We start from the raw sequence: 27,962 nt of genomic DNA on the forward strand, positions 1-27,962 counted from the left end.
GAAGCATGACGATATGTGCCCCACCGCCACGGGCCTTCAACAGGTGAAAGGGTCAGACTCACTGCAGCACATACTATCGGGTTGACAAGCTCTCAGCCGCATATCACTAGCAATATGTCATAGAGCGTCTGTCTCCATCAGCAGGTACTGAAGGATGCGCCGCAGCTGGGAGATTAATGCGAACGCTCAAAACTATGATTTATGAGCACATACAGTAGCATCGTGCACTCGACTGCAGGGTCCAATTTACCCACTGGGGCATTTCAGATTCAGAAGAAGAGGTTCTGCAGATCTCTTAACATCAACATTGACGTGGAGGAGAGCCTGTAACACATCCTTTGTCGCACAAGTGATCCTATCGAATCATCGCTGAAGAGGCAGCTACTTCGTAAGAGTGGAAACAGGGGTATGTTTGTTGCCCTTCGTGATTTGCTAGTCTCTGCGCAACTCGAGAAGAGTAGACTTCATCGGATCTGATAATCTGAGCTAGGGAGGATGTGCAATCGTCGATGGTACTCGGGATAATTGCCGTCGTGATTCGGAGAGAACATCCTGCAAATCTGAGCTCATCTCAACGGTTTCCCTTTCCCTTGCTAGTAACCTGAGACTACTGTACTCGTACACACAGAGACCTGCAGCGTCCCGTTGTCAAATCTTCAGCCTTGACGTCTTCAAGGCATTATTCCAATATAGCGGCCATGACATCGCCATCGACGTCAAATAATTGGATCCCTTTTTGATGGCACGGCGACCAGAGCCTTGTCGTAATCAGCATTCTCTCTCGAGCGCAGAACTACTCCCCTGTTGAATGCAAATCATCGCACCATGTTCTCGAAGTGCTGACCCTCGTCCAGCCCTGCTCTGTTGGTGGCATGTTGATGTTTATGATGCTGTGATCGACACAGGAGAGAAAAAGATGTTGCAACCTTTGACGGGAACGGACGCCAAACGGAAAAAAGCTGGACTCCCCTTTTGCCCTGTGGCAAATCAGAGAGCGACTTGATTCGCTTGCATGCAAGAAGGGTCGAGATGATGTCAGTTGGCTTGGCGTACGTCGGCAGCTTTGATTGGCTCATAGCCGAGCGGAAGTTTTACTCCTTGTTTATTCTGACATCTTCAACGACCCAGATGTGGTCGGTTTACGCTCGTTCCGTACTTCGCAGGCATCGGTATCGCGCTTTTGACCTACAACAATGCAGATATTATACACTCAGGTCATGCCTCTTAAGTAAAGTGTGGTACTTAGTCACCTGAGTGCACTACACCTCGTTGCGGAGCCTGTAGCTTGAAATAGACCTCAAGACCAAGTTGCATGTTTGTTTTGCGACATATCCAAGATACAAAGGAAAGATATCCCGCTCCCGTGCATGAAGTCTGGGGTCGGCTAGCCTCTCACGCCAGGACCCTCGAGGATATGTTGCAGCTTCCCGTCTTGAGCGGCAACTGCGCAGATCAAGAAAGTCAGTGGCACTGGGGATTGATATCCTTGCCATCAGACCTCATTCTGCTTGCTGATTTTCACAGGAATTGCTGATTGCTGATCATGTTCCCTTCTGTCCATCTCCAATCTCGAACAACAAGTGTCGCGTCAAAGACCTCGAATCAGAGATTACAAGACTCCTCACCTGAAGGACTCGAGCTCTACTGGACTTGGGGCTGACTCGAGCGCAAAATTCACATGTCCCGACATTCCCACCCACGACGACGATAATTTAGAGTTCACAATGAATCATTGCGGCCTAGGTAAAAGAAGGGTGGTATTGCCAAGAGCTCTGACCTCAAGTGCTGAAAATGCTCAACGGCACGCAGAAATCCCATCCTCGACCCTTCAATCCCCTTCCCGATCCCAAAATGCCATCCATTCACTTCCTAGTTTTCGCACTATCTCCATCTATTTCAATAGTCCGTCTCGTTTCATTCGTTAGCGATACTGCAAAACGTGCAAAGCAGCCGCCACCGCATGACATCGCTTATGACGCCGCCTCATGTCATGATCAGCAGGGTCTTGCCCCTTTCATGATAGCGTTCTTTACACAATCACAGCTGTCCCACTTTACTCCTACCCGTCGAAGTCTACTTGGAAGAGCCCTCATCGATTGGGTGATCTCGACGCAATTCTACAGGGGTACTCAAAATCGGAGCTAGAGGAAAGGGAGGATCCTTACGAAATATGGATTAAGCTCTGCGGAGGCAGAGAGGGGAGAAGTAGGGGTGGTTTGGTGTAGGGTCTGATCTGGATATATATCCAGCGTGCAGCTGCTTTTCTCATTTCCAAACAAGCAAAAATCTATCTGCACGTTAACACGAAAGGTACCGGTACCTACTATCCATTATCAACACCACATCCTTCGTCGAACGAAGTCCTCCATTTCTACAATCCACTTCACTACATTTCCAACCTCACATCAAATCATCGAAATGGCATCACAAGCATACCCTCAAAACGGCCAATACGCCACATCACCAAACGAGTACGACGACGAGTCGCACTTCACCATTTCACATTACGCACGAGAGATGTTCAACCACACCAAGAAGCAAATGGACGCCGCCACCAGATTAGCAGCACGAAGAAGAAGTCCAAACTCCAACGGCACAAACGCCCACGGAACCCTCAACGGCGACGAGGGGAGCATTAGTAGTGTGGACAGTCGAGAAAGTCGCTAGTCACCTACCACATGAAGGATGAAAGAAGAGAGAGAGATAGACAATAAGTCGTCGCCAATATCGCCGGACAGGTTGATAGGGTCGGTCGTCACGGTCAGGATGTACATACGGGATTGACACCCCAGGCGTTTATGGGGTTCGAGTCATCAGCACTTCAGCGTTGCTGGTCTGGGTTGGGATTATACATAGCGTTGGAGCGCATATTGATGTACGAGTATCGGATTAGCTAGTCTTGGTTCATGTTACCAATGCTATGCTTCTACCACTTTACTTTCATATCGATCTCCTTTGGATCATCGTCGTGCACTTATATTGTAGTCTCTGCTTTCTTATGTCTTTCTCACCCTCGAGTACTACCTTACTTCTCGTCAGCATATACTGCTTACGATGTTAACTTCTCTTTTTGTCCTCATGACCCTAATTCTATCAGCAGTCAAGTCTAAACCAACCTTAAGTTCATTTATCGTACCTCGACTCTTCGATACTTCGATGACGTTAACCACACATCACGACGATAAATAAAGCAAGCATCACACCGTCGACCACCAAGTCTTACTTCGACACGACTCGGGTTCAATGGTACTGGGAAGAAAAGGCTGAACGGACTCAACACATGCACAATTGCGCATCGAGAAACGTTATGTTCACGACCCTCTACTCTAACATTCCCTTCGAAACCTATGCGGGGCGACGTCGGGTCCGAGTTGAGATCGAGTAGAGATCTTTTGAGATGAAAAGGCATTGGATTTTGACGGGGGATGGGATTAACGACGACGTGTTATCAAATTGAAGCTATCACATCCAATATTTTACCGACATGGGATTGCCCGAACTTTAGAGAGGGGACACGACGGAAATTGCTATCATTATGCACTATAGGACTTTTTGTTATGTGACCACTATCATCCCAACGATCTGCTGGTTGTATCCCTTCAGCTGCCATTCGGAACACCTTTTGGTGCGGCCGCTAGTTTTTGCTGAGCGAGCCAGTCAGACCATCAGGATTCCAGGTTGGGCCAATCAGAAGTCCGTGCTTTGAGAGGGGTCAGTTTAGGGGATACTGAGGGGACAGAGGAGCATGTCGAAGTTTCGCGGCCCTCTTCACCAAAGCGCAACTTACGCTCAACATTCGAGGTCCACACTCGCTCAAAGTTATAGCTCGTTCAAGCTCAATGTTCAAGCTCAACCCTCAATCTCGGTTCTTAAGCTCAGCACCTATTAAGCTCAATACTTACTTAGGATCAGCACTCGGGCTCAACTACGAGGTCTTAAACTCAGCATTCGCTCAAGTTCCACACTCAAATCCTTGAATACACATGGCTTAGTCACATTTCGGGATGGGTGGGACGCACCGCCTTTTCAATATCGCACCATCCAATTCAGGCCCAGACCTCTAAATCACGCATCATCTTCGACCTCGACCTCGAACTCCTGCGTAGCGACAGCTAGCGTGTCCTTATGAGCGAAGCTCAACGTTATCTTGTCTTTACCAGCCCTCCTTCCTGCGAACGTAAACGTTTCAGACGTCTCGTCTTTCTCAATCAGGAAGACTGACCCAGTGTCGGTACTGCCTTTTGACTCAACGACATCTACAACCTGAGCTTCGTGTCAGCTGGACAACTCCAGTGCCTTTGCATTTGATACTTACTGAAGCATGGACCGTGAATTGCTGTCCGACCCGGATCTTTCCAGGCACACCAGCTAGCGGTGTAGGTTGAGGCAAGCGCCATAGAGGAGCGTCGACCTCGTGCTTCTTGAGTCCACTGACGATGATATCCGCAACGCGGGAGGACAGATTAGAATTAGTCTCTCCAAGTGCTCCTGATCTCAACCACCGTACGCGGAGTAGGATACTTCTCCTAACCAGGACCATATCGTGGCCCTTCATGATTGATTCGAGCTCATACTGACCGCGCCATGCATCAGCTGGTGTGTGGAATAATTGGTCCACGGGTAGTTGGAATGTTGCAAGCTCGTAGCGTATCGCGTTTACAGCCATGTCATGGTCTGGGAAGACTGCGAGGGACACACGGATGGGTTCGTGTGGCGAGGTACCAAAAGTCCATTCAACACGGGCATCTGAAGGACTGATGTAGATCTCCTTCGATACGCTCAAAAGCTGCGAGAGCTGCGATACGATGAGGTCGGGAAGCGACGAGATGGACGCATTGCTATTCTTTATCGGTGGTGGTGCTATAGCTTTGGCTTTCTCCACAGCCCGGTCTACTGCGTCTTTGATCGGAGGTGGCTGACTTACACCCATGGCTGTCGAAATTGGTTGATTCAGATGCCGCTCCAGGGGGTGTTGTTCAGGACGAATAATTCGCCATAGCTTTTCATATAGACGTTAAACGAATTCGTCGAACTTGCGTATGGGCATCTAAATTGCCAGTGGAGCTCAACTTTCTGCATTCCTGGTATATGCACATCGTATATGAACGAGCCGTCTGCTCCTGGTCCCCCTGTAACACACCCCCATTAGCAAGATCTTTTGAAGATGTCAATATCCTTTATAGAAACGGTCTTCAAGCCGGCACTGACCGGAAGTGGTGCCAGCCTTGATAACACTATCGGGTTCTTTACCCCAAAAACCATGTACGACATTCCAGCTTAGTAAGTGGAGATTCACGTTCAACCTATTGGCAATAGTGACATAGCAGGAATAGTCCGGCATCTTTGGCTGCGGAAACAGACACCCAACTTTGACGTGCTTGATAAGTCATGAAAGGACGTTCAAGATATCCCACACATATGTATTGTGGTCATTTGTAAGACAGCAGAAGCGGGATGGAATGGCAAATTGTGTCTTGAACGTGGCATTCCAGACCCTCACTCACATCACTTGATGGAATGAGGAGGAGCCAAAAAGAATGCGAGGAAATAAATCATCTCTAAAGAAATATTGTATTCAAAATCCACGCAATACCAAAAAGACAATATAATTATCTGTGATAGCTTGGACGCAACGATATAAAGTACCAGAAAGATCAATGTTGCTTAACGTTGAGTGTCTTAAAGCTCAAGCTTCGGCAAAGGAACTGACCGATCAAAAAGTGTATTCAAACAAATGACTCGAAACGAAACCAATACGTGTACAATACCCACCAGCCCAATATACCCTCACGCCAAACACCCACACTTTTCATCCTACGCACACACTCACTCAACCAATCCTTCACCAGGCTTCCCTAATCCCTCCAACCCCTGCCACCCTTCTTATCACAAACAAACACTTGTCCCTCCGGCCTCCCAAACAGGGCCTCATCATCGAAATAACCATCATTATACGGCTCATCCACACACTTCCCGCCTCCCGTCGGTCCCACATGCGGACAATGCTCTACTGGGTTTACTAGCGCGAGGATAACGTGTATACTTCTGCAAACGACGTTATTTCCCCACACTTCGTCGAAGTTGCCGAATGTTTTGTTGGATAGGATTGAGACGCATTGGTTTACGCTTTGGAATGTTAGTTGGCTTTTTTTTGGAGGGGATCAAGGGGAGGGACGAACTCGGTATATTGTTGATTTGAGCCAGTGCAGCGTTGTTGGATGAGAGGGCATAGTTGCTGGATCTCGCCGGCTTGCACGAGCGGATTGGAGATGTCGAGTTTGCCTTCTGCGAGGTAATTCCAGTCGTTTAGGTTGGGGATCCAGGCGTCGTAGTCTTGGACTGCGCCGTTCTTGTCGAAGCGCCAGAATGCGATCTTTGGATCTTGTTAGTTGATGGTCGGAGAGTGAAGGAAGGAGATGTACCTGTTTCAGGGTACTCAAATAAGGTCCTGGGGCGGAGGCATTTCCAGACCAGACACTTGTCGTCCTGAATAATACCTCATTAGCCTCGTTCATTCTATATCCACATGCTTAGAGGAGCTCACAGATAGGCAACACTTGCAGCAACCTCCGGGCATCCACTGCTGAACTCAACAACCTCCGCATTCGAGAATACACTGTAGGCTGGCGGCGCTGGGACCAACGCAAGAGCGAAGAAATACTCGATGCTATCTTCGAAGGATGTGAAGTTTCCGAGGGGAGTAACGCGGCCGGTAGCGTTCGCAGAGAAAAGAGATGGGGGCACGGCTGAGGAGCCGTTGACGATTATGGGGAGGTTGTCTGTGAGGTGTTAGAACTAAGAGGCTACCTCCGTATTGGGATGAGAGTTGAAGGAGAGCATGAATGAGGAGAAGAGTTGAGAACATTAGAAGATCGGAAATAGTAATACGGACTTGGATAAACAGTCAAGTTATAAATCGTGCTAACAGTCTTCAAATTCCTCGCATAATAATCAACCTCATGGTGATGATGACCGTTGCCCATAAAGAACTGAGACCAAGACAAGGCTGCGGTCGTAGCCGCTTCGACGTAAGACCCGATATACATCGTTCTACTATTGATATATAACTTCAAAGCGGACGGAAAAATCGGTACGAATAAGAGAAAGGTAGCAAGTACAGAGCAAGCAAGGATAAGAGAGGGACAGTACGTCTTATACCTCCCCTCCCTCACTCACCCCTCAAAGATAACACCCGTCTCCAACACCACCCTCGGACCGAACCCATTCCATCTCTTCCCAAAAGGATGTTCCGCCCCGAGAGGCAGACACCTACTTAATGACTCTGGCGTCACATTACGACTTCGTACCCCGACATTCCTGTCCAACCGCCGCTCGTGGGGGCAACCTCAGCTTCTCACCTCAGCACCTAACCCCTGTTCCATCTCAGCCTCGCAGCCACCAACATAACTCTCATTCGCTCACCGGAGGAAGGACCTGCAAGGTCGAGGCACACTCACCTTTTCCGTGCGTTATGGATGCGAGGTACGAGAATCGGGACCGCTGCAGCCCTGTGGAGATGGATAGGGGCGGCTCAATTGAGCTGGAGACGAGGTGAGGTGAGACCTTTTCTGGAGCAAGGCTGGCCTATTAGAGGGGAGGATTGAGGTTTCGTTTCGAGACGAAAGGCCACAGGAGTGCAAGGGTAGACTTGCCACTGCTTATCATTGGTTCATGTGCTGTGCCGTCACCGAGGGATTGCTTCGTTTCCCACGTGGAATGCCGTGTGTCCGAAAGCTGGGAGTATAAAAAAGGAAGTCTCGTCGTATGATGCAAGACAGACGTGAAAAAGTACGATATTGTAACACAGTTTCGCCCAGAGACTGTATTGCGACAGAAGCCTTGGCGCAGCTCGTAGCACCGTGATTTGTCCAGAAGGTGGAAATTTGTCCAGATGAAAGCCTGACTTCTGAAAAGTCATGAGATTCTGTCCCATGTTCGACTCGAGTTTCAGACTTCGTAGCCTCGCTATGAAGGAAACGCCAGCTTCAATGTAACAATATCCTACAAACTCCATTGGAAAGGGTATCTCGTCCTTATCGTCAAAACAATTCTCTCCGTTCTTGATACAAGAAATCCATCAAATCCCCTCCTCATCCTCATCCAAATCGATCCCAAAAGCACTTTGTAAAAGATCCAGCTGTTTCTGCAAACTGTCCGTCTGCTGTCTCACCAGCCTAATACCACTCTGCAATCCGCCAATAATGCCAAATATCTCCCTCTGTTTCTTCTTTGACAGCGTGTCAATCAGTGGTGTAGCTTCATTCTCATGGCCTCCAGGTCTATAAGCTGCCGCAGACTGGATTAGTTGTACGCTTGGTGATATGGAACTAGATGCCTCTGCCCTCTCGTCGTACTCAGTGCCTAGTCTAACCCGCTTGTTGGGTGCAGGTTTATTGGTGCCTTGTGAGGCTTCCCGTTCGGCTTGATGGAGGATGTGATGCCTCTTCTTGCCGTTGGGCGGGTATTGTTTTTGATAGACGTAATCTAGTAATGAGGACTTGTCGTTTGGTACAAAGCTTTGAGTTGCAGGGTGAGGGTTCGGAGTTGGGGTATATGTTGTAGGCTGTTGGGGAGCCATTGTAGGATATCGATTCGTGGATTGGGGTGGAAGTGTGCTATTGTAGGCTTGGTAGTTGTTTGTACTCGGCGTAGGCTGAGAGGGACTTTGATGCTCGTCAACTGCTTTTTCGTCCTGAGAGTATCCTGCAACATATGCCCTCGTTGGCGATTGCTTGCGCTTCGCAGATGAAGTTTGGTACTCCCCGTTCCCATCATCAGGAGATGCCAACCGTGTCGAATCTTGTTGCTGCGGTCCATCCAAAGGTAGGAAACCCTCTGCCATCAAGTCAGCGCCAGTTTTCGTCTCAAATACCAGAACCGACCTTCGACATCCTGTCTAAGACTGCATTTGTTCCCCCTCGTAGCCATAACACACGTCGCACACGCTCCATGATACCAATCATTGAGAGAAATACATAACGCGAAGCGTCCAGCTCCAGTCTCGCAGTGCGTACATGGAGCACGAACAATTCCCCTCGTAACCAACAAAAACGCTCCCCGAGTCTGCGGTCTGCTGCTATGCGTTGATTTCTCAGGCGCGCATTGCTTTCCCTTCCTCCATGGTATGGCCCTTAATTCTGGGAGCAAGCGTAGCTTTTCGTTGTCTTGCGGAGCGGCTTTTGATTTCGTGCTTGGTGGAGCAGCTGGCGCATCGATCGCGGGGGTAGAGTTGTCGTACCATTGTGTCTGCGAGGCATTGGGATTGTAGGAGGTGGGAGTCGGGTTTTGGGAGTAGCCATTATAGATGCCAGAAGAGAAGTGGTCATCTTCTAGAGTGGGAGGCATGGCGGAGCATGATTGCGCGTGGAGAAGTTGATGGTGCGAAGAGTCGCGTTAGGTTGAGCGAGTTTGAGTGGTCTCAAATGCTTGGAGGTAACACACTTCCCTTGTCCGCATTTTCTGTACTTACAATGTCCTATGAGAATTTTCACTCGAGATCTAGATTCAGATAGCCTTCCATGGTAGAGTCAAAGAGTGATCGTCAGTATAACAACATTCCTATGATGAATATACATTTTCCTGCAGATTTGGCTTCTTCGATTGCAGTCGGTCACAATCAAACCCTGCCTCCTTTCTTATCGACCAATTTAAGCAACAAGAGACTCATACACCGGAATTGTCCTTCTCTGTTCCCGCTTAGATCTCGAATCCGCCTCCTCAGCATCTTCAAGTCGACCCCTCCGATATCGATCAGCTCCTGAAATGCAGTCTGCCACAAGTATATACATGTAAAGATATGGGCTTTCCCCCCAAACGTTCAAACAAGGCGTCCATCCCTGCTACAAACTCCATACTCAGCCTGCAGGTGCAGTATCAAAACAGGCAGCTTTTGAGGATTGTCATTTAAACACAAGTAGAATTGCCCTTTAACCTCAGTGGTGCTGCCCATCGAGCTCATAATTCGGGGCGTGAGTAGGTGCCTCCTGCATTGGCACTACCGGCTGAGGATGATATTGTTGCGTAACAGGTGTGTAGTTATTCTGATCAGGAGTGAAAGTGGCACTAGAAGGCGTTCCTGGATATGGATTCTTTGGAGCATCGTACGGGTAAGCACCATTGTTCTCTGCAGGTAGTTCGGTTGGCGATGAGGATCTCCGGCCTGTATGATAATAAGTACTGAGTGAAACGCCTTCATGGGAAACACTCACGTCTCAAGAGCAAGGAGGCTATTGCTGCACCCAACAGGGCTCCTCCAATAGCACAACCAACGGACGCCCCAGCAATAGCACCGGTAGAGACTCCCGAACTGCTACTTTTGGCACTCAAAGTGGCATTCTGGCTGCTACTCTGGCTGGCGCTCTGACTTGCAACTGACGATGTAGGGCTTCCAGTCCCGGTAGCTGCCGAAGCGGTCTTAGTGACAGTGACGGCAGACTGTTCAAGGTCGGACATGAAAGCACGACCAGTGAGACCATTCTCAACGGAAAATGGAAGTGAGAAGTTGTTACTGCAGCAGGAACCTGCAGAATTGGTCGAACAACACCATAGAAGGGTTTCACCCGCGACGTAATTTCCCGAGTTGCAATTCATGAGAAATTGATAGTCATCCTTTACGCCTTCTAAAAGTCAGATTCTGGCTTTTGATACTCGGTCGAAGCACTCACCCTGGCAATACGAAGTCATGCAGGCGGGAGAATTCCAATTTTGATCTGTGCATCCTCCTCTGTAGGTCATCCCAGAAGCTCCCAAACACCATCCAAAAGTAGTGCACGCATCATTTGCTGAGCAACACGCTGAAGTCGACGCAGTTGAGTTGCATGCTACATAAGCAGAATCCGCATCGCTACCGTCGGGCCAGTAGCAAGTAGACGCAGAAACAAGAGGCAGTAGAATGAGGAAGGCGAAGACGATTCGAAAAGATCCAGAAGAAATCATACTGTACGACGACAACAAATTGCCAGACAAATCCTGAAGAAGTCACAAACGATGGAGTAGAGACTTTTGAGTCGCATGGAAATAAGCTGCGCCGCAGTACTAAAAAATCAGCCAAGCTTGTGAGGATTCATAACTTCCATGTTTAGAATTAGAGATCGGCGTCAGAAAAGTACACCAAAAGTACGAGCCAACCAGTCGTAGCTTTTTGGTCCCGCAAATGGGCACACAATGATACTAGTGAGAGCACTAGAAGAAATGAAACCAGGGGGTTCAGCCCTGTACAGTATGTAAACTTCGCCTGGGAGCGAGTAACTGGAAGCGACCCGGGCCATCTCAGCCCCTTACCGCGTGGAGTTTTCCCCAAAAAGCGCGACAGTGCCATAACACTGGTCCATGGAGACAGGGAACATAGACTTTGAAGTACTTCATACGGAGTTAGGGATTCAAGAATAGCTCTGCCACTGGACGAGACATACTTGAAGTAATTGCCAAGATGCTCTGAGAGAAATTAGCCCACTAAATGCCTGGCGTCCGCTGTCAGAATCTCTCCACTTTGGCTCGGGTCGTTCCATCCGTATCATTTAACGGCCATTTCGTCCAGTGAGTGCATGATCAACTTGTGAACCCTTGCGGTATTCCGACGATTGTGTACTACGTATGGTCCATTCTGCCCCATATCCATGGACTTTAGAGCTGGTCTGAGTTTTCCCCGCCGCGTTCGCGTTGAGACACTGAATGGCAGCTTCGTTGTCTATGCTGCAACACTCGCTCCTATGCTCTTATCTCCGAGTACGGTTTGTAAGAGTGACCGCAGGCGCTGCTTAAATCCTCGAAGAAGACATCATCCATGCGGCGGTGTCGTCTCAACGGGTCCTCTTTTCATGATCGCAATTCCGAAGCTCGAAGGGAGTTCAAGCAACAACTTGTGTCTGGACGAGTCTTCAAGAGGTAGGTCGAGGGGTTATTGGGAGATGAATCTGCGGGAAATTGCCGATTGACTTTCTTTCGTTTGCTTCAAGTGGAGTACATTCTTGCTTGTTCGTCGCATTGATGGAAGAGTTGGATTTGGTGTGAAGAAGTGGAAGCTTGAAGGTTTGAAACACACCAGCCGGACTCGGCCTCGGCATATACCGTCTTACAGTCAAGGCACTGTTACTGTACTGTACAACTACAACACCAAAATCCCGACGATTCCGAGAGAGGCAGGATCCCATTCTCATGACTTCGGATACTTCGATTCTTTCTATCCACGAGCTTGTCGATGCCAAAGTGCAGAATGAAACAGCTCAGCTAGAAACCATCCTTTCAGGGCGGGGCATGGCTGTGCAGGCAATGCTCAAGCAGATTCGATAGGTCAAGCAAGGCTCTATATCTCCGTTCGCCATTGAACATGCCTTGGTGTTTTTATAAATTAGCACCAGCTTATATCTACTTTCTATTTCACGTTAAGCTGCCAGTCCATATTCTAACAATGGTTCTCTACAACTGTACCAAGAAGGCCGAAAATGAGCAGAAATCCTCAAGTGAAGAAGACCTCATGGCTCTTGTTCAGGCTGATTAGATCTAGCAAAAGGATCTGAAGGCTAGGATATTCGAGTCAAACACTCAAGATTGCACAGACACAGGATACCATTTTATGTGATTTACTCACTCCGTTTTCCATGGATATGGAGCAGTCCTGGGGGACTTTGAAGTACTGTCGGCTGTTATGCTTCGATTCATTGACTAAATAGCAGTCATGTAAGTTTGGATTGGGTTAATGTGTTGTTGCCGTGTATTTCCATATTCTTTTACTCTCCTTATTGGCCCTCTCCACCACCTTCTACGAAGAGAATTTCTTGAATGACCTCATTCACGGTTCATCGTGCGCCATTCTGGCATATTCTCTCGATTATATCGGGTAGGCATACTTTGACTAAATCGGCCGCAGCAATGTGTCTCACAGGACTTCAGAATCTTTGTTGCACAACAGCTAGATTACTCAACACCCCGCTGGGCAACAACATTGCACCGACTATCGACTATGTGATCGAAACGGGGCGATTACTGATACTTGTAAGAAAACACTGACCTAGAATTAAGTCTGGACCATAATTCGCTCCCGTATATGATACTGCTCGAGGATACACTAAGATTTGCTTCGGTTGGTGAAGAGAAAGCAAAGTATTTCAAGTCTCGTCCATTGCCCTTTCTTCTGAGTTATACGGTATAAGATTTGTGACAGTCTTTGCAGAGTACGGATATTAGTTCTTCACCTGAAGCTTTTGACTCCTTTGTTTGTTGTTCGGCATGGACACAGAGTCAGGAGAGAGCGCTTCTCCTGCAGTCGAAGAGAAAGAACACATTGCAGATCCAAATCAAAAAACTTGCGCGAACACTCACGAGCAAGTTCACGAGGGGGCAAATGAAACTTCAAAGAAATCGATCAAATTCAAAGTCACGGTGTTTGTTCTATGTCTCGTCTCTAGTGTCGTAGCAATGGATTCAGTCATTGTCGCAGCTTGTTTACCAGCCATCGCTATCTCACTGAAAGGAGGCAGCCTAGAGATATTTTGGGTTGGGACATCTTATTTACTGGCCCAGACTGTACGTACCACCTGCTCCTCGTAGTGAAATTCAAGCTAAACAAGAAAGATCGTTGTTCCTGTGTATGGCACCTTCTCAGACATCTTGTGAGTCCCTAGCCAAATGATCGTACAATCACTGAATCCAGCAGTGGTCGGAAATCTGTTATCATATTTGCTACGTGCTTGTTCCTACTGGGTAGCATCCTTTGCGGCTGCGCTCAGAATATGGCATGGTTGATTGGGGCCCGAGCCGCACAGGGTTTGGGTGGAGGTGGCATTCTTACACTGGCAGGAGTCATCATCAGCGATATGACCACCTTGAGAGAGCGACCCAAGTTCGCGTCATTCATCGCGTTTGCTTGGGCCTTTGGGACGAATATTGGGGTCAGTAAGTCCTCCTTTGTTGTTCGGTTGCTGATTGAGAATACTAGGTACCAGTTGGAGGGGCAATTGGCGAATTCTCGTCTTGGCGATGGATATTTTGGATCAACATCCCAGTTTGTGTCCTGGGCATCATAGGCCTTGTCTTCGCGCTACATCTCCACCAAGAAATATCCTCTCTCCGCTCCAAATTAGCGAGGATCGACTACCTTGGTATGAGCATCTTCATCGCAGCAACTACTTTGCTGTTATATGGGTTGACTACTGGAGGCACAGCGCATCCTTGGAAGTCAGCGAGTGTCCTCGCACCTCTAGTTCTTGGTATTATTGGCCTAGGCATCTTCGTCGTTGTGGAGTGGAGAGTGGTTGCAGCTCCAATGGTTCCAATGAGGATCTTCTCAAACAGATCTGCGAGTGCTTCCTACTTCGGCGCTTTTGTTCATGGCTTGGTACTATGGTCCTTCACGTACTATCTTATTATATTCTTCCTCGGTGCTCGTGGAGATGCTTTGTTCAAATCTTCAGCCGAAACGCTCCCAGGAAGGTCAGAACCTATATTCCCTCTACATATTTATTACTGATTGCTTTGCAGTGCTCCAGTCGCGCTCTCAGCCGTATTCGCGGGTATATGGGTATCTAAGACCCTCCATTTCCAAAAGCTCACCTGGATAGCCTGGATCCTTATAACTCTCGGCACAGGTCTCAACGCCCTCATGAAGCCAAACTCGGGCTCAGGCATCCTCTACGGTCTACGTGTCATAGCAGGAATTGGTGGAGGCTTCCTCTTCCAAGTTCCCCTCTTTGCAGTCCAATCACACATGTCGAACAAAGAGGACCTCGGTATAGCTACATCAATGATCACTTTCTTCCGAAGCACTGGTCAGGCCTTTGGCGTTGCAATTGGCGGGACCGTTTTCCAAAACGAATTCGATAGATTTGTGGCTCGAGCGGTAACACAAGGGTCGTTGACAGAAGACTTTGTGATTTCGGGTGCGCAGGCAACAGGAGCGTATGGGATCATTGAAATGTTTCCTAAGGTTGTGGTGGAGGTGTATAGGTATATCTATTCGGATGCACTGAGGACTGTCTGGCATGTTACAACTGGGATTGCGGGGGCGGGTTTGTTAGCTAGTTTGGTGATCAAGGATGCGAGTATGGACAAGGGGCATCAATCGAGTCAAGGTTTTAGGGAAGGAAAGGTGGAGGAGAATATTGCATGAGCGAGGTAATATTTTACTTTGATGCTGGAGACGAGGAAGATGTCCTTCAAGGGTTTTGGTGTTTGCTGCCAAGATGATCGGTCGTGTAGGGAACAATTGTTAAGTATTCATGCTACTCTCGACTGTGTGACAATCACCGATTACAGCCATGATAGCATTCTCAAAGTCCTAATCCTTGAAGGCCCTCAGACCACGCTATTGGCCACAGATAGTCATACAAAGCCTCCATGTTCTCCTGAACAAATGTGTAATGCTCCCAATACCACCTGAAGTACTCCCAATTCTCAACACCCTTCCCATCCTCCACGACATTCCATGCTTCGATATACCATTCGTGGCCCATACCGTAAGGCTTTGGCATATTGACTTTCTTTCCAGCTTTCGGTAAGTCGTAGCTTAATCTGTAATCATCGTATCGCTCGAGAACTAGAAACTCCTCCCTGGAGTTGTAGGTCCATGATCCATGGATGTAGCCCCCCTTCATGAAGACCTCTGTGTTGAGAAAGATCCAATCGAAATCGAGCTTCTTGACATAGTACCCTTCCGTCAATTAAGTACATGGTGGTGTCCTTTGAGATCCTCAGGAAGTGCGATGGAAGAAACAAACCTAAGCCTTTTGAAGATATCATAAGTACATGATGATCGCCTTTGGTGCTTGTGAACTCAATATGTTTTCCGCTTCTGAAAAGAGTCGCTCAATCGACTTAGATGCATATACAAGACATGAAATTATCCGAATGTCTTCTCGTTTATCCTCGCGTAGGTCAAAGGGGGACACGTGATGGACAACAGTCCTGGGCCATGGCTTCAAGTTTCTAATTCCAAGTAGCATCGCTAGTTACAGGAGTCCACTTCTATCAAGACAAGGTGCTACATTTACCAGTCTCATCCAATGTCCCCAAATGCTCCGCGTCCTAGGATGGAAGGAAGAGATATTGTGGCGGCGACAGTGATCTCACGTTCTGCACTCACAATCGTCAATGAACTTTTGGGGTATCTTCATGTATGACTCTGACAAATTGATCTCACAAAGGGTTCCAAGTGAAGATTGAATGAAAGCTGACAGTTTCAAATTATTCTCTTTATAATATCGACGGTATGCTAAACTCCCACCCTGCCTCTAACCCTAAGGGTTAACTCGAACTATTCTATAAGTTCTTTGCTTATGCCCTGAACTTGAAACCTTGCTTGGCGACTTGAGCCTGGGCCGCCGCGATGGTAGCCTGGAATGTTATTAGTTACATTGACAAGCACCGAGACTAAGACACTACTTACAGCAGCGTTGGGGTCAGCGAAGCCGCATCCTTCCTTGCCATTCTGAGTGGCTGCTCCAACGGCGGAGCATATGCCCAAGCCGCTACCACTGATCTCAGCACAACAGGTGCTTCTGCAGTCGGCATCGGCGACACATCCTCCAGTGGTGAACTGTTGGCCTTGACCGTTACCGACATCCTTGGCACCGGCATTGTTGGGGGCGAGAGCCATGACGGAGACGGCGACTACCGAACAGGAGGTTAGTATGAGCCTAATCCTGTGCCCATTGAAAGGAACTTACAAGCCAAAGCAGCAGCGAAAGTGATGCGAACCATGTTTGCGGTTAAGTTGATTTGAAGTGAAAGACTTTAAAACGAATGATATTAATAAAATGTAATGAACGACGCCGGGTCGTATGCTGTCACAGACGCAGATGAATGTAAAAGAGAGTGATTGATGGATTGATGGATAACCTTTCAACAACTCGGACTGGCTTTCCTTTATATCTTTCCCAAGCGCTACGTTCGTCTCAACGAGACTTGATTATCTTGATGATCCCCACTCCTGAATCTCGGTATCTTATCAGCCATTGTTAGACGCCAGGAAATCATAGTTACAGACCATAGCGGCATTGACAAACAAGGTGGCGCGAGACCAAAAGACGAAGATCGAAAACGTGGAGCGATTCCAATTCTCCCGCGGCTAATGTGTTGCAGCTGTCAAAGTCCACCATTTCTGACTGCTGGAGTTTGATCGGCCGCGTTTCGTCTGATCCGAACGGCAAAGTCGCTTAGACAACCCTGGAACGCCAGGATCTGATACATTCTTCAGATGAAGTACATCATTTCCTGGAGTACCGGATGAAGATGTGCGAACTGAAAATTCTGGAGCCGTCGGTAGTGCGTGCCGGTGGGATGGCGCTTTGAAGCTGTGCAGCAATCCCCGTGTCGCATACCTCTGCACGTGCCTTTTTGTTCCAACATCTCATAAGTACCATTGTATACTATGTGGCCCATGATTCTATGATCGGAAACTCTGTGACAAACTTAAAACTCTGTTCTACAGTAGGCCCACCCTATGGCATCATCATACCACTCTTTCGGGTGTGAGCATCATCACGAACGCTCGGAAACTGCCTCAATAAGGCATCGACCCATTATGTCCAAGTCCCTCTCGAATTCTTGGTGCGACGAGGTCTCCAGTGATAACTCGAAATCAATAATAACGGCTGACCCATCTTTGCGTATCAAACAGTTTCCATCATGAGCGTCCCCGTGAGCAATGCCTCTATGGTGCAGTTTCCGAAGAGCGGCGATGCAACCATGCACGTTTCTGTCCCTTATCGATGGTATCTCTTCTATATACTCCGTGATGAAGCCGATGATTCGACCGCTTTCCGTGACGTGACCGAGAAATTCAGGCGTGGCTCCCGAGCCGTAAAGGAGCTGGTACACAATAGCCTCTTGCTCGAGAGACGGCATCTCCCATGGGAAACTCGCAATCTTGATCAGGACAGGTGCTTCGAAGTTGGGGTGCGTAACGACTTGCAACCTATCCTGCTGAAGCGTCTCAACATTGACAAAATCAAGGTACTCGATCCTTCGAGGGTACCAACCTTTCATCTCCAAGTGATTTGTTAGAGTCGTATTGCTGATCGTGTATGCTCCGGTACGTCCGTCCAAATAAATGTGGGCTTCGTTCCAATCGCCCGGCGGAAGACTTGGTAAGTCGATTGATATTTCCTCGGAGTTTGTAGAGTAGCCTCCTTGTAGCTTGTTGGAGTCGAGAAAGACGTATTTTATGGCTTGCTTCTCGGCGTCGTTCACTACCACTCGCAATGGATGACCGTACTTTACAAATTTCTGTTGTGTTGCCAGAACCTCTGCATTTGGAAATCTGTAGGTATTCTGTTCGAGAGATGCTCGCTGAGCCGATGCCAACGCAGCACCGAGGAGAAAGCAGAGTCTCATCCAGGAAGACATGCGGGGCCCGTACATGCGCATGAGTAGAGACATGAATAAAACAGGTGCATTTGGCTGGCTTTGGTCGGGCAAGAGGAAATTATCTGTTGAATTTGATCTCGATGAAGAGACGGGGTCGATGGAAGATGCCAAGTCAATGAAGGTCGAAGATGCTGAGACGTAAAACAAGGGGTAAGTGGGACTTGTTTCGCTTAAGTAGCGCCATCCGCCACTGTGGCTGTGCCAACTCCTCCTTCCCTTCGGTGGGATTGTCACTTCTTCCTAATCTCACAACAAATGAGTTCGTCTTAGAATTGAATTAATTCAAACATAGGAATTCAACCCAACATCAATTTTTGGTTGGTCGTGTCATAGAACGTGCTTTATGATCCCATTTTCTGGAGGCTTTTTACTATTCAGCTAGACATTTTCGAACAGAAGATTGATTCAAAAGACTCTCAAAAACTCATTGTATTGTTAGACTGAGAAACGTCACGCAGTCAGAGACTGATCTGTGCATTACATAAAGAAACAAGTCTTCCGCTCCTTATCATCTTGATTGACCGACCATCGACCCATTCCAGAACCCAAAGGTTACCATTATATTCTCAGACGACAATTCTGCCCACCAAATTCCATTTCCATCTTTGAACCTAAGCAGTCGCTGCTCTAGCTTGAGCAAAACCCTGGGTCCTATCCAGATTTTGCTCAGGAGGTTCTCTTCTGGTCCCTTTCGAATCGGCTACAATTTCCATGTTATTTACATTTGGGATTATGCAAATCCTAGTTGCCTACAACAAAGCCACCTATCAAGGTGTCACGACGGTGTCCGTTCAAAGGAATAACCATCAAAGCCACAGCGACGGATAAAGAAAAAAAAATTGCTCTATAAATTGAACATGTGAGCTCATTTTCTCAAGTAACGCTTAGTTAAGATCTTCATTATCATAGCTGAATTTTTGTACTTTAAAAGAAATCAGCTAGCGTGAGTTGTAGTAGTACAATTTGGACTACCTTTGCCTTAAAGTAAAAATATAGTATATACATAATCTTGTATTATCTTAAGACATCCTACTTTAGACGCAATTACTTCGAGGTGTATTATTTTAAACTGAGGTAGTCGTAATTGTAGTACTCAAAATCTAAAATTAGTTTCAGATTAAGTTTTCTCAACCATAAGGTGGTTTCGTTGTAGAGTGAGGGCCACTAAGGGCCACTAAGGGCCTAAGGCGCTGGCGTTGGGAATAGGGCAGGGCAAAATTCAGCGCCTTAACGTTAGCACATCAATTTCACTAGACTTTAATGCGCGCTGAGAGGGGGGTTGTTTGGACTCCGTAGGAGCCGAGTTGGTTCCGGTGAAAAAGATCGTGTGGAGTTGACAACTTTCGTATGGAAGATCCGGATAGAAAGTAAATTATGATTGGTTACCAGAGACGAGAGCAGGCAAGTGACTGAGCATCCTGAGCACTGAGGATGCGAGGATGCGAGGATGTAGCACCGGAGGTCCGAATAGTGTCGTACACCGGGGGCTGAGACATCGCAAACGAGAACAACTTCTGGTAAAGGCGTCAAGTCCGGCGATATCTACAAAAGGGATCCCAGAGAACGCAATACTGGACAAAGTATTATACGTATCAGGGTTCATAACAAGACATCATTGAACCGGGTTCTTCACAATACTGGACGCTAAAGAGTCTCAGCCCCGGACATAACGCAACGCAAGCGAGGAAGCGGATACCTACCTAGGTATTTAACGCCATGGTGGTAATACACCTTGCCTACACGACGATTGTCAATCCTCCTGGTGCCCAATCGATCCTTAGCCATGCTCAGGTCTGGGCTGGACTTGAGCGGAAAGCACGTGTACCACAGGAGTTTGTGCCTGTCGTCGAGACCTGCGAGATCCACTCGGAGAAGGACAATGTGATCACTGCCACCGTCATCTTCAAGGCCGATAGTGCCGTGGCCCACGCCCGTACGATCCGTGAGGTGTGCACTTTGAGCCCACCGTGCCGGTTGGACTACGACATGGAAGACGGTAGCACGGCGACAAACATCATCAGCATGGGCAAAGGCTCAACCGGCGACAATGAGCTGTTTCTGACCTTTATATTCGCATGGGAGCATCCCCAACTCGTCCAAGGTAGTGACGAAGCCAAGGAGGCCGAGGATCAACATAAAACGGTAGGTGGCCAGACTGACGCATACCGCAAGTAAGGAATTCGATTCTAACCTAATCAACTTCAGATAGCTGCTGCCGCGGTATACTCGACTCTTCAAACCATCAGAAACTTGGTGGAGAAAGGCCAACTTTGACCAGGTAGTTGCTACCTTGGGGAATCGAGGGAGATGGAATTCGAAAATGAAGGGACAAGGGAAACCAGGTTTATGCGTCGAGTAGAGCTTGCCTGACAGGGCGAATGGAGACGAACTCATTGGTGACTTAACCCTTTACAATGAATTCTTGTACATCAGCGGAGATGCTTTTCCAAGCCTCAGTCTCCAGTTTCTCCTCCCAAAGGAAGCAGTTCAGGATTGATAAGCCCTGCCCCCAGCTACGCAATCCAAGTTGTTTAACTACCCTGCTCAAATGCAAGATGAACCATGTCCTTTCCTCTAGGTCTAAACTCACTGTGCCACCAACATTTAGGGCCCAGAAAAGCGCAGCAATAGAAGTTGATTCCGCACCAGTCTTACCCCGATCTTCTAGTTCGAAGCGCTCCACACAAGTCATTAGTCGCCTGGTCAGATTTTTCTGTCCGACAGAGGGTCTGGCCTGGAAACCCTGCAGCACAGTCCTAACATATATACTGCCCGCAATACAGCTCGCTTCTCGTAGGCGTGCATCTTTGTCTGGTCCATGCATCATAGAAAACCCTCGACCAGCTAAAAGAAGCATCTGCTCAATAATCCTTCGTCTAGCTGCAAATTTCATGCTTTCGGTGGTCGAGGTATGAAACGGATGGGCCATGAGGCGGGACCTCGTCTCGGTAAGATTTTTGATCTCTTTGCGAAGATGGGATAGCCCCGTGGCGATATCCGTTTGCGAAAGTTTTTGTAGATCGAAGGAGGAGGGGAAGACGGTTGCAGATGGATTACTGGTAATTAAATCTTCTAAACACATTATTGACGCTGACCGTAGAGATCGAGGTCTGTTGTCCTGGAACATGGCAATTGGTACATCGACCCTGAGTATATAGTTAGAAAGATTATTTAAACAAACAGTAAGGGTTGAGGACCACTTGAGAGACATTTGCAGAACTCCGTCCATTCCTAACATGTCTAATCCCCCTTTCATTTCGATCATTCTCTCCAAAGCATTCAAATGCATCACCATTTCCACGACATCGCCAGACAATATCTAAAACATCACTCTAGTACCTAACCCAATGATAATGGTAGAAGCAAACATACCTGGTTTGCCAGCATCATGACAACAGCAGCAATAGTCGTATCTTTGAGATGTAAGTCTCTCGAATCCAATCGTAAGCTCATTAGTCTTGCGGCCTCAATTCCAAACTGAAGGGTCAATCTACTAGGTTGCCTTTTGTAGATCATATCGAGATGTACTGCAGCATGTAGAAGGATTGTACACATGAATAAAGGATCTCCGAAAGCGTGGTGGACCCAGACGCTACTCATGGGATCCTGATTCGTACAAACGGGAAGTAAAAGAGACGCCATGACAGAGGTCCCTTAAATTGATAAGCCTCTTGTTTCGGAATCAATTGTAGAGAATGCAATGAAAAAGAACACAAATTTAGATAGCAACGAGTATAACTTCGGACTTACAGTGATTTAACAAATATTCTTGGTTGGGATATTCCACATGCGCAGGGTAACATAATCCCACATCAACGCGAGTGGGGACAACAAGCATGGCGCGAGACGGGTTCGGTTCTTCCTGTGGACTCGAAAGTAAGGTGCTATCATGCTGTGACTCTGCATCATCCTTTTCTGGATCCAAGCGTGATGCAGCGGCTACTTTTGTTTGTGCCAGCGTTTGATTGGCTTCATTTTGTCTTTTGATCCGGTGAATAGCTCGCATAGCTGTGCGCCGAATGGTAGAGATATTTGCTGCTTGTTTGAGCTCTCTCGGATGGCTAATAACATTAACAAAGTTCCACTGGCATGAGACTTCGCCCATTTCTGTTACTGCGGTCAATTAGTCAAAGCGTGATATGTGGGCATAATTGAAATGTCCCAAATGAACTTACCACCTTCCTTTATTGACATTGCTGTGTTGACTGAGCTGATTTGATGTGAAACAGATAGGACATTGAACAAGTGCCTATTAGAGTATTTGAAGCATATATGTTCTCTAAACGAATTCAAATTTTCATCTGCACTCTTCGGCTGTTCGGCACCAACTGTCCCGGAGGCTGTGCGTCAGCACCGCCGCGAGACGTTTGTCAAAATCCAGCCTCGCTTACGACGCATAAGCATACAAATGCCCAATGCAGTTAATTAAACGGGATACCGACCCTTGTCCGTTCTAATGATATACGTCGATAAATCGGTGTGATATTCTCGGAACCATTCTACGTACATGTTCAACTTTTTCTTTGGGCGAGATCTTTTGCCATTTGTCCAAATCCATCCTCCTTGCTTACGACGCATAAGCGTACAAATGCCTAATGCAGTTAATCAAATAAGACATTGACCTTTGTCTATTCTAACAATCAATTGAAAATGCGGCTTCTGTTGAATTTGTGTCTGTTAATACGAAAACGAGGAAGAAGTTGAAGCTTTTGGAGTTAACAACATGGCCTAACACTTCTAAGCGCTTATAATTATTCAAATTGCATGTGCGTCAATAGATCGGTGTAATATTCTCAAAAACGCATTGGGAATGTGCTTGTACCCACTATTCTAGGAATCTGCTTCGTTTATTATATTTTTTGCATGGGTACGCGTTCAACTTTTTCTTTGGGCGAGATCTTTTGCCGTTTGTTAATCTTCAAAACTCCACGACATATAAGTACCGCAGATTTCATTCTCAAAATTACTCTTTTGCATCTTCAACCCTCCTGCTCTTCTTCCAACTCTACCGAACCTCCTGCTACACTTTCTCTTCGGCATCTCCGTGTCTCCTCAGACGACTCCCATTGAAAATTTCTGATACAGCCTTTCTATATTTTTTGATCTAGAAATGCAGCACACCAGGGGCTTAACAACGGTTGTTTCGACTGTCAGTTCTAATGAATTTGACACCGAAGACGCCTTTATCAGAAATTTGAATCCAATTCACTATTCAAAGAGAGCACAGCAAATAAACAATAACCCACGACCAACATTAAAACAACCTGGTGCCATCACACCTCCTGTCATTTGGGGACGAAACATCCACAGCACTTTGGTTGCTTCGCTTTTCTCCATTGGCGTGGTGTCACTTGCTCCATGTCTAGTAGTCTTTTTCTGGATTGCGCTTGACTGGTTCGAAGGTTCCCTTCTTCACACAGGCTTAAGCTTTCTATCCAACGACAAACTTGCGTGGGTAGCCTTGTACAGTCCACAATTCCACCTACCGGATTTTGTAGCATATGTCGCATGGTTTCTCTTTCAAGCAGGGCTTTACACCTACCTTCCAGGCCCTTTAGGTACAGGTCAATTAACACCAGCTGGATATCAACTTCAGTAGTAAGTTGAGCCCTCTTCCTACTCAAATTCCCAGTTGCCGTTAGGCGATGACTCTAAAAGGGTTCCTAGTTACACAAATGGATTTTCCGCTTGGCTCATAACCAATGTGCTCTTCGTCTCTCTCTGCATCCTTGATGTCCTTGATCCAGCTATCATAGCAAAACATTGGTCCGGTCTCCTCCTTTCCGCCAACATCATGGGCTTTCTCCTCTCATTCTTCGCCTATTTCAAAGCCCACTTCTTCCCAACCCACAGGTCGGACCTGAAGTTAAGTAGCTCTCATGCTTACGACTTTTACATGGGCATCGAATTCAACCCGCGTTTCGGCAGTACCTGGGACTTCAAACTCTTCACCAATGGTCGTCCTGGAATCGTCGCATGGACGCTCATCGACCTCAGCTTCATCGCTTGGCAATATCAAACCCACGGGTACGTCAGCAATTCGATCGTGATCGCCACAATACTACACGCCATTTATGTGATCGATTTCTTCGTTAACGAGGATTGGTATCTTCGCACTCTCGACATTGCCCACGATCACTTTGGTTATTATTTAGCATGGGGCTCTCTGGTGTGGTTGCCATCTATGTACACTCTACAAACACAATACTTGGCTCGGTATCCGATGGACCTTTCTTGGCCTGTCGCTGCTGCAATTCTTGGTGTTGGTGTGGCAGGTTACATTATTTTCAGAAGCGTGAATTGGCAGAAAGATGTGGTGAGGAGAACTAATGGGGAATGTCTTATTTGGGGGAAAAAAGCTGAGGTCTTGGTTTTTGATTATGTGACGCAAGATGGTGGGAAACACAAGAGTCTGTTGTTATGTAGCGGTAAGTCTTTTCCTACTCTTTTTCAAACGTTTACCCTTACGATCTCGATGGGGAAACAGTGACTGACAAAAGTGGTAGGTTGGTGGGGGCTCTCGCGCCATGCGAACTATCTTGGGGACCTCATCCTTTCGTATAGTATGTGTGCGACCTGTGGGTTGAAGCACATTCTACCTTGGTTTTATGCCATCTTCATGACGATCTTGTTACTGCATCGATGCCACAGGGATGAGCAAAGATGCGCTGTGAAGTATGGGCAGCAGTGGGAGAAATACGTTGCAAGAGTTCCTTGGAAGTTGCTTCCAGGCGTGTACTGACTGACAATGGAGTTGGGAAAAGCTACAGAAAGGTAAATGAAGTTTCGTGCTTGAGGGATGAAAAATCATATTTTTGTGAAGGCGGGGGCGTGGCGAGGCGGGGAGAAGGAGGCGGGAGGTAGGCGGTGGTATATATCATCCACAGTCGTTACTTTGGATTAGGTTCACTCTCTTACAGCACATCCAAGTCCTAAGCTCTTTTATCCTTATACAAATATATTAATATCGAGACTACATTGCATTTATTAAATACTTATCCCACGTGCATTTTCTTATGCAAAGACCCACAATAACCCATCCATCAAAGCCCCTCTAACTCAATGTGATCCATCTGGTCACTATCCAAAAGTTCCTAAAATACCCAATCGGAACCCCAAACTTCCTCACCATCAACTTTCCCACCACATCATTCCACGTATCCCGAAACGTAGCAAGTGAGACCCATAGAACCACTCCGGGGCTCTGTCTGCTGAGATTTACAAATGAGACGAGGTTGTAGAATTGCGTTAGGAGAGGAGAGTCCAGAGGTTAGAGAAACGCGTGCGGAGTAAGAAGTTATGGTGATAGTGAAGACTGAAGAGAGAAAGAGTGAAACCAAATCATGATTAGTTGACAAAAGCGAAATCAGACACTTGACTAAGTAACTTAAATAGGGTGAGGCGAGGGTGAGTAGCGCCTGAGTAGAGCGGCGATGCTAACTGACTGCATCAAAAGTGAAAACGTAGAATTGTCGTTTGGGATTACCAATATAATCTCAGACAACAAGGGTAAAGCTCAACAGTCAAGAAAAATTCAATTCTTTTTATGGTGGATACACTGCCACGTACGAATGGATGGTAAAACTGGGGGGAAGGGTAGAGCAGCAGGACCTAGAGCTAGGGGGGAGAATAGGGGTTGGGGGAGGCTAGCATATCTTATTCAGGGGTCGCGCTTAGGAGGGACTTTGAGGGACTATCTCTTATAGAGCTGGGTGGGCCCTTATTACGGAATCATATCTTAGAAGAAATCAATACGGTATACTGCAAAGTTCAGCTACACTGTAATCTAAAACCAAGTTGCTCCGCTAAGGTAGATGTTCTTTTATAAAGGTCTTATTTGAATTCTTTGGGAACCTCTAGATCTGTCTTCTCGCGAAAGTAAGGCAGACTCTATTTTGACGTACTTTGATCCGCAGCATGTTGAATCTGCTTGCTACAGGCTGGAGCACTCCAAATTGTATGAATGCAAGAGAGATTACCAAGGACGCAAAAGTACCCATTCATAATCCCAGAAGTTGAATGCCATCAGCAATCACACCAACAAAGATGTCGTCAACAATCTTGTCCATATCCTCCCGCTTTCTCTTGTAGATGTTGAATCCCTGCCAGAACGATATAGAGTCCGACAATTTGTTCGTATGTCGCAAGTCGTTTTCGATATATTCCAACGCCATGTCATACCAATCTCCGCCCAAATTGTGTGGGGATTTAAGCGGCTTCTGTCCAATTACAGACCGGTGGTTGTGGGGACTCTCACGCCAGGAAATTCTATACCAATCCTCGTAACGTCCAACCAGAGCATCAAAGTTGTCGCTCTGGCTACAGGTTCCCATCCCCGGCTTAACACCGTAGACCGACTTCAGGACAACACGAGACAACCCGGGATAGCCCGTACCGGAACCCACGAACCAGTATTTGCGTCCCACCCATTTTTGTAGATTGTAACCCAGCGCGTGATTCTTATGATTAAGAAAAAAGTTACAATTCGCCGACCATTTGTTAGCCCAACACCGCCATTTTTTCTTTGTATCCCCCCAACCATCATCAGAAAACTCCATCTGATATAGACATTCAACATTGTAAGTCAGGTCTATTGGGTTCGGGTGATATCCCTTGAGATAATCGTATAGCTTGCGACAAGTCAAGCCCAGGCAAGTGGCGGAGCCAGGGCCCAACTCTTTGGCAAGTAAGAGGAAGACTTCGAAAGGCATATTCAGGATATGTGCGTCCGAACGTTAGGCTTTCACTATTGTACGGTAAGCTTTAGTAGTCTTAGAGCTGTCTATTAAGCTTACAGGGCGGAGTCATGCTTCCGCCGCCATTGCGATTAACCTCATCAATTCCGTCTTCAGGATTCTGGCTGTCGGCCAGAGCGGGGGCGTTTGCGGTCAATTCTTCGCTTGGTTGAAGAGCCATTGTGTGGATCAGTTGCAGTTTGATTATCTGTAGTATAGGCTCCGTGGAGAAAATATTTTTTGATAGTCTTGAATGTTGTGTGGTTGCGAAACTGCGAAGTTGCGAAGTGTTTTCTAGAGGAGTAAAGTTACAAAAAATGGCAGAAACAAATTCAATATATAGATCCCTTCCGATTTCAAACCAGCTATACCTAATCCAGAGCCTAGTGTACCTATTCACCGAATTCCTCTTTCCAAGCACAAGTGCGCATTTCCAATGTTCCTCCTTTTCAAGTCTCTTTTGTGAAAGAGAAGCTCTTATCTTATCTCAGAAAATAAGCTGCTTGCATCCACATATATCTTAGAGTTTGTCTGTGTCACTAGATAATATCACTTGGTTGGTATAGCTGATTCATCTTCCTCTAAAAGTAAGTGGTCAAACAAGATTTGACAGAAATTACTCTTTCCTATTGTTAAAGTCAGTCCCAGCAAATGCCTACTGTACGTATTGGGGTTTCATGTCCAATGTACCAGCATGCTCATCAATTTTAATCAAAGGGACTATATTCGTTCCAGGGCCGATTATCGCTCTTAGATATAAGCACGCCTGTCCATAATACCTGCCTGAAGTTCCTCTTAACCCATTGGATATTTGAAAGTACTCGTTTGGCAGTCTGTTCCAATCTGAGAAATTCCCACATCTATTTT

The 27,962-nt window shown here is 47.0% G+C and overlaps 12 protein-coding genes across 12 annotated transcripts; 4 read left to right on the plus strand and 8 right to left on the minus strand.

The window, feature by feature from the left end:
* The first annotated feature begins 1,642 nt into the window (after window positions 1-1,642).
* Window positions 1,643-2,282, plus strand: LY89DRAFT_51268 (uncharacterized protein). Its single transcript, XM_018208077.1, has one exon. It carries the CDS (start codon window positions 1,792-1,794, stop codon window positions 2,143-2,145), a length of 354 nt encoding a protein of 117 aa, XP_018071689.1. The 5' UTR covers window positions 1,643-1,791; the 3' UTR covers window positions 2,146-2,282.
* Window positions 2,283-4,065: 1,783 nt separating this feature from the next.
* Window positions 4,066-4,930, minus strand: LY89DRAFT_781554 (uncharacterized protein; the record flags this gene model as incomplete). The annotated part of the gene is made up of 2 exons (XM_018222488.1): window positions 4,066-4,263; window positions 4,316-4,930. 2 exons carry the CDS (start codon window positions 4,928-4,930, stop codon window positions 4,066-4,068), a joined length of 813 nt encoding a protein of 270 aa, XP_018071690.1.
* Window positions 4,931-5,855: 925 nt separating this feature from the next.
* On the minus strand, window positions 5,856-6,983 carry LY89DRAFT_584615 (uncharacterized protein; the record flags this gene model as incomplete). The annotated part of the gene is made up of 5 exons (XM_018209277.1): window positions 5,856-6,126; window positions 6,180-6,373; window positions 6,423-6,486; window positions 6,545-6,779; window positions 6,893-6,983. The coding sequence occupies 5 exons, from the start codon at window positions 6,981-6,983 to the stop codon at window positions 5,856-5,858; spliced, it is 855 nt and encodes a 284-aa protein (XP_018071691.1).
* Window positions 6,984-8,077: 1,094 nt separating this feature from the next.
* Window positions 8,078-9,345, minus strand: LY89DRAFT_733191 (uncharacterized protein; the record flags this gene model as incomplete). Its single annotated transcript, XM_018219772.1, has 2 exons — window positions 8,078-8,835; window positions 8,883-9,345. 2 exons carry the CDS (start codon window positions 9,343-9,345, stop codon window positions 8,078-8,080), a joined length of 1,221 nt encoding a protein of 406 aa, XP_018071692.1.
* A 501-nt stretch (window positions 9,346-9,846) lies between these two features.
* Window positions 9,847-11,015, minus strand: LY89DRAFT_51358 (uncharacterized protein). Its single transcript, XM_018208078.1, has 3 exons — window positions 10,665-11,015; window positions 10,209-10,616; window positions 9,847-10,159 (listed from the first exon to the last, which is right to left on the minus strand). Exons 1-3 carry the CDS (start codon window positions 10,933-10,935, stop codon window positions 9,933-9,935), a joined length of 906 nt encoding a protein of 301 aa, XP_018071693.1. The 5' UTR covers window positions 10,936-11,015; the 3' UTR covers window positions 9,847-9,932.
* Window positions 11,016-13,341: 2,326 nt separating this feature from the next.
* On the plus strand, window positions 13,342-15,197 carry LY89DRAFT_615370 (MFS general substrate transporter). The gene is made up of 5 exons (XM_018210725.1): window positions 13,342-13,521; window positions 13,570-13,607; window positions 13,652-13,886; window positions 13,934-14,427; window positions 14,476-15,197. Exons 1-5 carry the CDS (start codon window positions 13,414-13,416, stop codon window positions 15,101-15,103), a joined length of 1,503 nt encoding a protein of 500 aa, XP_018071694.1. The 5' UTR covers window positions 13,342-13,413; the 3' UTR covers window positions 15,104-15,197.
* Window positions 15,198-16,266: 1,069 nt separating this feature from the next.
* LY89DRAFT_584825 (uncharacterized protein) lies at window positions 16,267-16,624 on the minus strand (the record flags this gene model as incomplete). The annotated part of the gene is made up of 2 exons (XM_018209291.1): window positions 16,267-16,326; window positions 16,379-16,624. Coding segments are annotated over 2 exons (306 nt in total), but the record flags the coding sequence as incomplete, so codon positions are not given.
* Window positions 16,625-17,319: 695 nt separating this feature from the next.
* On the minus strand, window positions 17,320-18,464 carry LY89DRAFT_684411 (uncharacterized protein). Its single transcript, XM_018214873.1, has one exon. It carries the CDS (start codon window positions 18,370-18,372, stop codon window positions 17,473-17,475), a length of 900 nt encoding a protein of 299 aa, XP_018071696.1. The 5' UTR covers window positions 18,373-18,464; the 3' UTR covers window positions 17,320-17,472.
* Window positions 18,465-20,076: 1,612 nt separating this feature from the next.
* On the plus strand, window positions 20,077-20,634 carry LY89DRAFT_733196 (duf1857 domain-containing protein; the record flags this gene model as incomplete). Its single annotated transcript, XM_018219773.1, has 2 exons — window positions 20,077-20,502; window positions 20,566-20,634. 2 exons carry the CDS (start codon window positions 20,077-20,079, stop codon window positions 20,632-20,634), a joined length of 495 nt encoding a protein of 164 aa, XP_018071697.1.
* Window positions 20,635-20,761: 127 nt separating this feature from the next.
* On the minus strand, window positions 20,762-22,554 carry LY89DRAFT_718060 (uncharacterized protein; the record flags this gene model as incomplete). The annotated part of the gene is made up of 4 exons (XM_018218388.1): window positions 20,762-21,679; window positions 21,733-21,887; window positions 22,111-22,473; window positions 22,536-22,554. The coding sequence occupies 4 exons, from the start codon at window positions 22,552-22,554 to the stop codon at window positions 20,762-20,764; spliced, it is 1,455 nt and encodes a 484-aa protein (XP_018071698.1).
* Window positions 22,555-23,470: 916 nt separating this feature from the next.
* On the plus strand, window positions 23,471-25,110 carry LY89DRAFT_746866 (ERG4/ERG24 ergosterol biosynthesis protein; the record flags this gene model as incomplete). Its single annotated transcript, XM_018221105.1, has 3 exons — window positions 23,471-23,955; window positions 24,019-24,788; window positions 24,867-25,110. 3 exons carry the CDS (start codon window positions 23,471-23,473, stop codon window positions 25,100-25,102), a joined length of 1,491 nt encoding a protein of 496 aa, XP_018071699.1. The 3' UTR covers window positions 25,103-25,110.
* Window positions 25,111-26,360: 1,250 nt separating this feature from the next.
* LY89DRAFT_733199 (uncharacterized protein) lies at window positions 26,361-27,071 on the minus strand (the record flags this gene model as incomplete). The annotated part of the gene is made up of 1 exon (XM_018219774.1): window positions 26,361-27,071. The coding sequence occupies one exon, from the start codon at window positions 27,069-27,071 to the stop codon at window positions 26,361-26,363; it is 711 nt and encodes a 236-aa protein (XP_018071700.1).
* Window positions 27,072-27,962: the final 891 nt, after the last annotated feature.

This window comes from Mollisia scopiformis, assembly GCF_001500285.1.
Source record: "Mollisia scopiformis unplaced genomic scaffold LY89scaffold_11, whole genome shotgun sequence".
Taxonomy (NCBI): Eukaryota; Fungi; Ascomycota; class Leotiomycetes; order Helotiales; family Mollisiaceae; genus Mollisia; species Mollisia scopiformis.

What these genes read in the sequence shown, in the direction of transcription:
- LY89DRAFT_51268 (XM_018208077.1), top strand. Translation starts at nt 1,792, where the DNA reads ATGCTCAACGGCACGCAGAAATCCCATCCTCGACCCTTCAATCCCCTT.
- LY89DRAFT_51358 (XM_018208078.1), bottom strand. Translation starts at nt 10,935, where the DNA reads ATGATTTCTTCTGGATCTTTTCGAATCGTCTTCGCCTTCCTCATTCTA. An exon ending in CATGACTTCGTATTGCCAGG is followed by an intron (nt 10,617 to 10,664) that starts GTGAGTGCTTCG and finishes GACTTTTAGAAG; the next exon opens with GCGTAAAGGATGACTATCAA. An exon ending in AGCCTCCTTGCTCTTGAGAC is followed by an intron (nt 10,160 to 10,208) that starts GTGAGTGTTTCC and finishes ATTATCATACAG; the next exon opens with GCCGGAGATCCTCATCGCCA.
- LY89DRAFT_615370 (XM_018210725.1), top strand. Translation starts at nt 13,414, where the DNA reads ATGGATTCAGTCATTGTCGCAGCTTGTTTACCAGCCATCGCTATCTCA. An exon ending in CTTATTTACTGGCCCAGACT is followed by an intron (nt 13,522 to 13,569) that starts GTACGTACCACC and finishes TAAACAAGAAAG; the next exon opens with ATCGTTGTTCCTGTGTATGG. An exon ending in GGCACCTTCTCAGACATCTT is followed by an intron (nt 13,608 to 13,651) that starts GTGAGTCCCTAG and finishes TGAATCCAGCAG; the next exon opens with TGGTCGGAAATCTGTTATCA.
- LY89DRAFT_684411 (XM_018214873.1), bottom strand. Translation starts at nt 18,372, where the DNA reads ATGTCTCTACTCATGCGCATGTACGGGCCCCGCATGTCTTCCTGGATG.